This window comes from Patiria miniata, unplaced genomic scaffold, assembly GCF_015706575.1.
Source record: "Patiria miniata isolate m_02_andy unplaced genomic scaffold, ASM1570657v1 HiC_scaffold_28, whole genome shotgun sequence".
In the NCBI taxonomy this organism is placed as follows: Eukaryota; Metazoa; Echinodermata; class Asteroidea; order Valvatida; family Asterinidae; genus Patiria; species Patiria miniata.
The window spans coordinates 1,049,341-1,059,871 of record NW_024037067.1 but is presented as its reverse complement, the minus strand read 5'-3'; the positions used below and the strand labels follow the sequence as shown (position 1 = coordinate 1,059,871).

At 38.2% G+C, this 10,531-nt stretch overlaps 1 protein-coding gene across 1 annotated transcript; it reads left to right on the top strand.

Moving 5' to 3' along the window:
- The first annotated feature begins 220 nt into the window (after positions 1-220).
- On the top strand, positions 221-9,504 carry LOC119734836 (coilin-like). Its single transcript, XM_038208415.1, has 6 exons — positions 221-492; positions 2,150-3,419; positions 3,993-4,088; positions 4,833-4,880; positions 6,869-7,036; positions 8,476-9,504. The coding sequence occupies exons 1-6, from the start codon at positions 254-256 to the stop codon at positions 8,533-8,535; spliced, it is 1,881 nt and encodes a 626-aa protein (XP_038064343.1). The 5' UTR covers positions 221-253; the 3' UTR covers positions 8,536-9,504.
- The last annotated feature ends 1,027 nt before the right edge of the window (positions 9,505-10,531 follow it).

Here is a 10,531-nt window from a genome sequence, read left to right as displayed (position 1 = left end):
TCAATCCACTTCCCATGCCATGCCTTTTACACAGGCTAGTCACCAACAGTCAGATCAATATTTCAAGCAAGCACTTTGACTAGTCAAATTCAGTCAAGGGACAAAAGCAGGCAGGTAAAGCTGGCTTATTAATCACCTACAGTCAAAGTATAGCTATCAATAGTATCATTCCATAGACATAAAGAACCGTGCTACATCCCGAAATTAAATGACCGATAAACAAGCACGCCCTCATCGGTCAAACAAATTCAAGATGGCGGCCTCCATGAGACTGCGGCTTCATTTTGATGGGAATGTTTGTACGCAGTTATCACCGAGAAAATGCTGGTTCTTGGTGAATTTAGACAACTGCAATATCGTTGCCGATTTAGAGTACTTGATAAGAGAACGATTCCAGCTCGATCGGGGCTTGAATATCCATTTGTACCTTGATGATTTTCTGCTCCCATCAATGGAGAAAATTCACGTGATTCGAGATAACGACACGCTATGGTGAGAAGTTTTATTTAATTGAAAATTTCAATGCTTATTAGTGTGTTTGAAAAGTAGTTCAATTCAATTGTTTAAATTTAGTTGCAGTGATTTAAATCACTGAGGTGATTTTACATACCCAAAATAAAATAAACAACTAGGCCTACAAGAACAGGCCTAATCAAATGATAGGCCTAAATGAATGAATGCGTAATTTTTCTAAAGCACTTTTACTTTAATTTTATGTAGTGGCTATCGTTACGGCAGCCGTAGTGCAATTTTCAATTGCTATCAATAATGGTTTTGCAAAATCAGCATTGCGAATCTATACACATTGTTACCCGTCCAATGATCCAACCAGAACGCTTTGGTAGCTCGATCGATAGTCGTGTTCCCTAACGTGGCGCACTTCGAAGCTTACCAACTTTCTTCGTGTAGTGTTTCCAAACCTCTTTGTTGACAAACCTGAAATTCATGCAGTAAAATACTAGTACTTTTACCTTATTAATGCTTGCTATTTAACCTCTCTGAACAATTTCGGTTTGATAAAATTCAATCCGAAATTCAAAAACAGTGGCGTCCGGAAATTGGGCACAAATTGGCGGAGTGTTCCCTAACATGGCGCACTTGAATAAATCTCGGAAAATTCCAAATTATCATTTAAGAATTTCTGTAAACTTGATAAATTCTGATAAAAAATATATTATCTCTACTTACATACCCAGCCACATGTTTGTCAGAAAATTGTTTTCTTATTTCTCGGGGCATTTTCAAAGGGTTCACTTTGCACTTAAAATAAATTTTTCTTCTAACTTTGTTACAGGTAAATAAACTCGCGATTTATGAACAGGAGTGTTTAGAACTTGATGAAATTTCACTTTCTGTGAAATTTCAGTTAAAAATTTTGCTCTAGGTAGGCGATACAGGCAAAAAATCAAAGTGCGCCACGCTGGGGGCCGCGCCACGTTAGGGCACATCAACAATACATGTTCGACTACTGTGCCGGGAATCTGGGTTCAGAACTGCTGCAGCGCTGCTCAAATGTTTTTCTTAATTTTTTTTTTAACATAATAGTTTCTTTACTTTCATGTTTTTAATCAAATCGTTTTTTTAATTTAAGATAGAGGATTTAAAAAAAGGGAAATTAAGGCCGAGAATCATTCGGTTGAACGATAGTCAGGTTCCAACAGTCAAAGGTCCTGACTTTGAATACTATTAGGTCAGGGAACCAGACAGTTCCGTAATGTTAGCACTTGAAAATTGCATTACGGCTGCCCTAACGATGGTTTTAATATTTTCAACAGATTTGACATAAAATATGCTCTTACCCGTTTTGGCACTTGTGGCCATGCAACTCAAACCCAATTTTCAGCACCTACTGTATATCATGTATGAGCTGTAATCGCTAACCTAATATCCAAGTTTTGTTTGTCTAATCATCATCATTTTACCCCATAAGTTCTCTCAAAAATCAAAACCCTGTCCTCTTTCCACAACGTGATCATTGCTTTTTCAACAACGCAAGCTTGTCTTTGTGAGTAGTCCCAATACAAAACTGTGGATTTCTGTTTTCTTACAGGAACAGGATCCTGATGTACATATGATTTTACTCCTCTGACAACTCAAACATTTCAAATTATCAACAAGACTTTAAGATTTTTTTATTATTATTTAACAGGGTTAAACTTACTGAAATTGAAGATCATCTGCTGCAGAGACTTGATGCATCACCAACACCACCCAGTGAACCGAATGCCAATGAAGAGATTTTGTCCACTCCAGAAAGGCAACAAAAGAAGAGATCAAAGAGTAAAACTAAGAAGAGGAAGTCTTCTTCTAGAAGCCCAGAAAATAGCCACAGAAAACAAAAAAGTTGCAAGTTTGACAACAATCTTGACCAGGAGACAGTGGGTGCAGATGGTATCAGGGTTCAGACCAAGAGACAAAAACTGCGACACAAGAAAAAACTATCAAATGAAAAGACAAAGGATTTTGACAAAGAACAAAGGGTTGATTATTCTGACGAGAGTCTCAAACCCACACTGCAGCACTGTGATGCTTCAGATGATGTTGATAAAACCAACACAACTTTGAAATCAAAGACAGGTAGCAGTCAAGATCATCAAAAGAAACCGGGTAAAAAGCCATCAAAACAAGATTCACCTACTACAACATCAAAAAGCAAAAGGAAAGAAAAAAAGAGAAGTAAAGCGGGGACTGAGAGAAATCATGACAATCTCAAAAAAGCAAAACTAGGTGAGAGGTCGAGTGAGGGTTCAAACTCATCCAAGAAACATGAATCTGCCTCGGAGACGAGGAATTTTGTTGACAAAGGCAGTGAAAAGCAGGGTAAGGTTGCAAAATTGTCTGGTGTGGTATCAAATGGGTCAACACCTAAACTCACAGATGCTGTCACTTCTGGTGGAAGCCAGGATGGGATAGTTGAGGCAACCGCTGACCAAAGTTCTAGTGATGGAAGAAAAATGCTAAATGGTCCGAGAAAAAATAAATTGACACCAGTTTGCCTCTCAGTGGGTCATATTCGTTTTGATTCAGCATCAGAGTCGGATTCTAACTCATCCTCTGAAAACCTGGATCAAGTCATTGAAGAGCCTGCCAAGAAGGTAAAGAATAAAGAGCAAATAAACTCGGAAATAGTTTCAGAGAACTCTGTAGAGAAATCGCCAACTGCTTCTGACCAGCCGTTGACTGAGTATAGAACTACAGAGGGATCAGTGCCTGCTCCTTCAGAAAGAGACATTCTGGAAGTACAACCTCCGCCCTCTGGTCAAGTCACCAATAAGGGACAGTTTCAAAGGAACAGCAGTCCTTCTCCAAGAGGAGCATTCGGTGCCAGAGGGAGGGGATTTGCTATAGGGAACAGGGGGAACTGGGACAAGAAGAGCCAATTTGCAGCAGTCCAGAGCAACAAGTCGGTCATCATTCAGGTACATGAGGTAGTTTAGGTACTAGTGATGGACCACAAATCATCCAGTCAACACACAAACTACATGTATTGTTCATCCACCGTTACTTGTGACTGGACTTGTGAATTGACGGAAAGAATGTAGTATCCAGACACCACTTCTTTGGTTGTGTACAAAGTCTATGGAGAGTTGCATGCAGTTTCAAAGTATTTTTTAACAAAAGTGAAAATGTTTCTCAGTCCCAGATTCATGTCTTTTCAACATTTTTGCAATGACTGACCTTCGTTGAGTTAATATATGATTAAAAAGGTGGCGTCAGGATGCAACATTAGACTTGTGATTTACTTATGACCGAACTTGTGATGGACTTGTGATCCATCACAATTACCTCGATTACAATGTTACTTTCAGAAAACATTTTCTTGTTGCTGATATATTTATTTGTTGCTGATATTCCATACGCTTATTCGCAAGTCTTGATAAATTCCATAAAATCTTTATTTCTTGTGTATTTATGTTTTTGAAGAACTATTTCTTTCCCTTTTTACAGCCTTTTAGAGCCTGATTTTCATTGCCAAATGTTTTCCTTTTTAGAATAGCCCAGCAGAACCTGCACCTCCACCTAAGGACTTCACCTCCTTCCCTTCACTGGTTGGTCCTCCTAGACAAGGTGACGTCATTGCTTACAAGGTACATGTAAATCCATTTTTATATAACCCTATAACCTTCCCAATATTGGAGGATGCACTGTGTCAAGGTCTTGGGCCGGGCCTGGTGTTGTTTATGCTCAGCTGTGCAAAAATTTAGGCCTAGATTATACTTGAAATCCTCCGCACTGCTCCAGGATGTCACTGGCTCTGCCTCAACATACTGACAGTGATTGCTTTTGCAGGATTGAGGCAGTGGTCGCCCTTCAAAAAACCACATTCAAAAAATAACGGAAGATTTTGCAGGATTGAGGCAGTTGGAGGATTTTGCAGGATTGAGGTTGCGTCCTAGGAAAATGCCTAAGGAGTAAGGGTTAAAGAGATGTAAACCCTTGCCACATGTGGTTCCTTCAATTTCCTTTTCTTTTTTGTCTGGGGCACAGTACAAGTTAGACAAATGTAGAGATTGTTTAGAGCATTGTCAGATGGTGATTGTATAAAACTAACTGCCTGTATTTGACATCCACGAGTTGGTTACCATTTCACTAATTTTTTTATGCATTCTCTCGCATCTTTTGAAAGGGAAGCCATCATTTTCGCTATTTGGTTCAGTTTTCAATTAATCAAACGGAAAATGGAACCTAATAACCAACACAAAGATTGATTTCTTGAATAACCAAAACTCCTTGCTGGCCTCAACATTGTTGAAAATTTTTCAGTAAGATTGAAGATACGTATTAATGCTTTACAAACCATTTGTGGTTTCTGTTCCTGTCTTCCTTGGTAGATCCTGGAGTTATCTGAATCTTACTGCCCAGAGTTATCAGACTTCAAGGTGAGTCGTTGGCCTTATTTAAAAAAAAAAAAGTCTAAAGAAAGAGCAAAATTTTGTTGAACCAAATCTGCCAGTTTTTAAATATGATTATGAGTACAACTTATTGACCAATAACATGCCTTCCCAAACCAAAATGTACTTGGAGCGAATCAACAGATCAAGTTAACCAAAAATTTGGTTTCAGAGAGACAACCTCTATGCACTAATCCCCTTTTTCGGGCCTCTCTTAGAGTAATTTCAGTTCACTTCAACAGTTGCTCCTTCACATGTAGATACTAGTTGTTCACACATCAAACTTAATTGTAATATTTGGTATACTTTAGTTTGGAACTCTAAAAGAAGGCAGGCTGATTTTACGGAACAACTTTCTTTTCTTGAGCTGCTTACTACATTTTTGTTTCTATCTAAGATTAGGCCCCCCCCAAAAAAAATATTCGGTCTCTGGTCAGACCAAAGTTCCGGAATTGACGCGGCCACGCGGCTTTTTTTTTTTTTTTGGTGTCCTCATGTACATTGGTGTCCTCCATAATTTGCCTTGGTGCTTTCGATCATTTGCCTTGGTGCAATTTCCCATTCCTTGGTGCTCTTTGGTAAAAAAAATTGAGGTGCGGAAATAGAGGGCGCTGTTGGGGCTACCGCGGAACATTTTGGAGAAAAAAAAGATTGACGCGCATGATTAAAATAGACGCGCGCGCTGACCAGAGACCGACTTATTATTTTTTTTGGCTTTACTATGATTTTTTAACTTTAACTTCAACCCCTTTCATTTTTCATGAAGGTGTCTATTAATGCAAATTGCAGTGTTGTCCATCACAAGTCCATTTATAAATCTGGTCACAAGTGACGGGATAAAAGAAAGGAATGTCTTACACTTCGTTTGAATAGCTTGTGACTTGACTTGAAAGGCCTGGTGATGGACTCAAATACAACACTTTCAAATTTAATATTCATATATTCATGGCAATGCAACAAATCTGAGCATTTCACAGAAAAAAAGTTTCTTATGTGAAGTGTGAAAAGATAACATTGATAAATGTTGCAACATGTGTCATGGGGTCTTTACTTTACAGAATAGAAGATTGCTAAAAAGAAATGGCAAAATTCTAAGTTAAATATTTCTTATGATTTTTATTTGTTCAGCATCAGCCCAATTTTCTGAGAAAAACTATCTAGAGCAGAGGCATGTACTCTGTGATGTCATGCCGACAGGCAACAGCTGAGCAACAAAAGACATTTATTTGGCCCACATTAAACAGTATATTCATAAACCCATATTCATATTTCAGAAACCTATTCATATTACCCATTCCCAATTGTCGAGAGCCTTTCATGTGGCCGGTCTTAAACGGATAATAAAGACATGGCTGACTGGTCTTAAAACACCTCGCCAGTGTCACATGAAATTTGGACTCCTATGCAATCCAGTGCATTTGACCATTTTATTGGTTGAACGTTCACAATCCTCACGTAGGATACATGCGCAATACTACCAGTGAGTCAGTATTTCATAGTCCTTTATAAATTCACAACACACTCACCAGAGCTGCATCTGCGCGTCATCATGCAGTACGCACGACGCGTGTGACAATCTCCATTAGAGGAGTTTTTAAGTCTTACTCATGAGCTGGACACTCCATTATATAGCTAGAGTGGTGATTCGAAAAACAGAAAGTAAAATTGTTGAACCAAATTGTTAGAAATTTTAAATTTTTGACTTTTGGACCGAAAAGGTATTTACCCTCGGCTTCGCCCTTGGGTAATTATCAGCATTCCAGACTCCAACCAGTCTTAAACATAGTGTTTAACACCTCCCAAGCACACATTTATTCCCTTATTTTTAAAACACTTTTAAAACACTTTTAAACCATTCATATTTCAGGAGATATACTTAACATCACACGACCACAACATCCAATAAAACAAATGCCACATGGTCTATATGTTTACTGACATTTTAATATAGTGGGTGTTGTCTGATTAAATCGCAGGAGGCCACAGTTTTGAGCGTTGATGTGCCAAGTGGCAAGGTGGAGGTTGAACTGCCGTCAGTTGCCATGGTAACCAAACCTTCCAAACAAGGGAAATTTGACCTGCAGTGGGAGGATGAGGAAGACTCCGAGGCTGTCTGCAGTGACAAGATTGACCAACATTTAACGGTAAGAAAGAATGCAATGGATAACGAGCAGTAGGGATACCCCTGAAATACCATACAAGTAATGAATGTTTATGAGTGCAATGGTAAGAATAATTTGGTGACAGCTGACAATCATTTTAATGAGGTGACAGATGGAATGTTCCATTGAGGCACAGTCAAGTAGAATGGAGCATTCTATGTGTCATTGAAGAAATTATTCTTCCGTTGCATGAATGTGAACCATTCATTATTTGTTTCATAAAATACCTCAATAAATCCTCATCATCTGATTGGTTGTTAGTGTGACCGTGTAATTGTATTGAACATGTAATGGAACTTTTGTTTTTGCGGTTCCACCAGGCCGTGAGTTGGGATGAATAATTCAATGGCACATGATCAACAACCAACCAGTTAGACGACAGGGATTTATTCAGGTGTTGTATAAACCATGATATTTAAATCGTGAAATTTCATTGGTTGGGGACGGTTCATGTGTCATGTGACGTATATTAATATACATGTACAATATTGTCTGCTTTGATGTAGTCTGTGGTGATTGGTACACCCGAGGGGTGCAATGGTGGCACAAGCATGGGGTGCCATTTACCCCAGAGTATACACAAACCTATAGACTATTGGCCTTTCACAGCAGACAATTGATTGTTCAACTGTGTTAGGTTTTTATAATTTGATTGAGTCTTTGCGTTGCCACCTGCATGCCCTACCTACATGTACATGTACCTTGTGTGCAGGGTCTGTTCTACATGTACCTGTGTTGTACAAAGCAGCAGGGACAAAATTATTTGAACAGTTCTCATTCAACCAATGAAATTCACAACCATGGTATAACAAGAGAGAGTGTAGTTGAGTGCTGCAAAAGTTAAAAAAAAGCACATTGTAGGGTATTCATCTACATGTAGATAACATGCATCAAGGTATTATAAACAAAAATTGTAACTATTTTGCGGAAATAAAGTTAAATAAGTAGGCTATGACCATACATCACTATTACTTTTAGGATTTCGAGCAAGAAATTTCAAACTTTTCCATCTCAAAAAACAGGAGGTTTGGAAATAAGACCCTTAAATGGAAAACCTCATAAAAGGAACACTCTTAAGGACAAGTCAAAGAATTTGCGCACCCTGTGTCCCATACATATGTTTAACTCCCTAAGATATTAACGGATTTCAGTGGTTTTTTTTAAACTCTGTCGTTGGGTATCTGCAAGGAGAAAACCCACAATAATTTTTGTGTTATTAGTCTTTGCAATGATTACGTACTGAAAGAAAACCTGGTGTTACGTATGGGACCTTTTTTTGGACTTGTATACCAGTCAAAGGGTCATTTCAAAACTGTAGATTGAGATGGAAAAGTTGTCAATTGAAGAAAAATTGACAATAATTAATAATCAACATTTGAAAATTGATATTTTAATTAATAATCAATATTCATTTGTTGCAGGTGTGCTTGCAGCTGCAGGATCTTGTTGATCCACGCCTCGTTCCGTCAACATCCGCTTAGATCAATGAAGTCCATCAACAGAAGTCCACATCAGAACCAGGTGTTGTGGAAGCCACACGAAACAGCTTTTCATTTCCAGAAGTACATACATGTACTTTTGTTTCAGACAGGCAAACACCGTGCCTTAAATTTTGATTGAAAGGGCAATGCTTATCAAATTTTGTGAGGTCATTCTTCCGTAGAGCTATGTGTACGTGTTCTACATAACCCCCGAGGACCGACACTCAAAGGGAGAACAACAAATCCTTTCAGTCCTCAGGAGTTGGGTCTTTTGTTGGAAACAGTCCTCTGTAGTAAGTTTGTGTGCTTAGTCTACTGGAGAGGGTTATATATCAGGGACAAAGGAAAACACAAAGCATTGTCCTCGAGAGTATAGTAAAACAAGAGTGTGTGCTCATGCTTTAGGTTCGGCTCAAATCTGAAATCAGTTTGCTTCAGAGTTTTCTAATAGACTAAAACCGTCCATCTTTGACTTCGTTGAAACTTCTTTGTCACAACTCTGGGATACAAATGTTTTTTTTATAACAACTTGTCGGTCTAAACTTCTTTTAATGTACTGCCTAAAGTCCAGCAGACGATTTCACGACACAAGTGCTTAACTAATGCCATGCGTAGTACTTACGCAACAGATTCGTTGCGCAGCTACACAATAAAATTATGATCGATTTCACGAAACTTGGTGTAGCTGTGCAACGTTTTAATACTGTAATCGAAACGTCTTGGACGAGGACAATAACAGCATTGTCAACGGCTTTTTGTGTATGATTTTGTTCGGTCATGAAACAGTCGTTGAATCCCCTCTGACCGCCATTTTGAGAAATGAAATTGTCCGACTTTCTTTGGAATCGTGCAACAACTTTAAAAAATCTGTCACAAGTAAAATAGCAATTAATGTACCTCAAACACAAAGCTGTGAGTGTCTTGTATCAACCTTGATACGGTTATGATTTGCTTGTTAAATATTTCATTTTCAGGCGCTTCCCCACAACTCACGCCACCTAAAATGATTGCACAAGTCACGCCATAATTTGTTGCGCAAGTCAAGGACTTACGCACTGTAAATCTTTCCTGAAATGTGTCATAACTGAAATGTTGCGCAACGTGAAATGTTGTGCAACTTACAAAATAAATTGTTGGGCAAGTGGAGTTATGCAATTGCTTACAGTGTTGTGAAATCAGCTGCAGTTCATACTTCACACAAAATTTGCTAGAATTGAAACGATTCAAACTTGTGCAAAATCCCTGTGCGAAAACTTGCTGTGACATCACAATTCTCATTCGCTTTTGTGTTGAATATAAACTGGCCTTAAAACTGCTGGTCTGTCATTGTACTGCCTGATTTCCAAGGCAGTTTGGGAAGGTACAGATAGTGACTGAAGGACTGTGACTATAGATACCACGAAAACAAAGATGGCCATTTCAGCAGCTAGCCCCACCTGGACTGTAAACTCATTACAACATAAATGTATACAGGGCGAGTCAAAAAGAAAGTGACCAAATTAGAAAAAGCATATTTTAAAAAATATTTGACTCACACTATTTCATAAAAAAATAGCATAGGGATAAAGTGCGTGTTATTGACTAGTAACTGTGAAAATTTTTCATTTAATTTGCATACTCTCTTCCCAAGTTATGTCTTTTTAATAAAAAGAACACAAAATTCAGCTGTCCACCACTGATCATTTATCATTTTACGAATTGATGAGTATCCATATTAAATACAGTGAAACATGAACATTTTTCCACCTCCACGAATGAACAAAAAACTTGCAAAGGAAAACAGACTAAAATCGCCATCAATATTTCAGAAAAAGAAGAGTTGACTTGCTCCTCATATTAAAAACACAAATCTGACAGTAAAATTAATGTTTCAGTCTTGATTCAAATGTCTAAAATCCCATTTGTATTTGACTGTGTGTAATCTGTAATTCTCACTCAGCTCAATAGCTTCCAATGGCATTCCATGGACAGCTATAAAAACATATGCCTTTAGTAA

What these genes read in the sequence shown, in the direction of transcription:
- LOC119734836 (XM_038208415.1), top strand. Translation starts at nt 254, where the DNA reads ATGGCGGCCTCCATGAGACTGCGGCTTCATTTTGATGGGAATGTTTGT. An exon ending in CGAGATAACGACACGCTATG is followed by an intron (nt 493 to 2,149) that starts GTGAGAAGTTTT and finishes ATTATTTAACAG; the next exon opens with GGTTAAACTTACTGAAATTG. An exon ending in AGATTGACCAACATTTAACG is followed by an intron (nt 7,037 to 8,475) that starts GTAAGAAAGAAT and finishes CATTTGTTGCAG; the next exon opens with GTGTGCTTGCAGCTGCAGGA.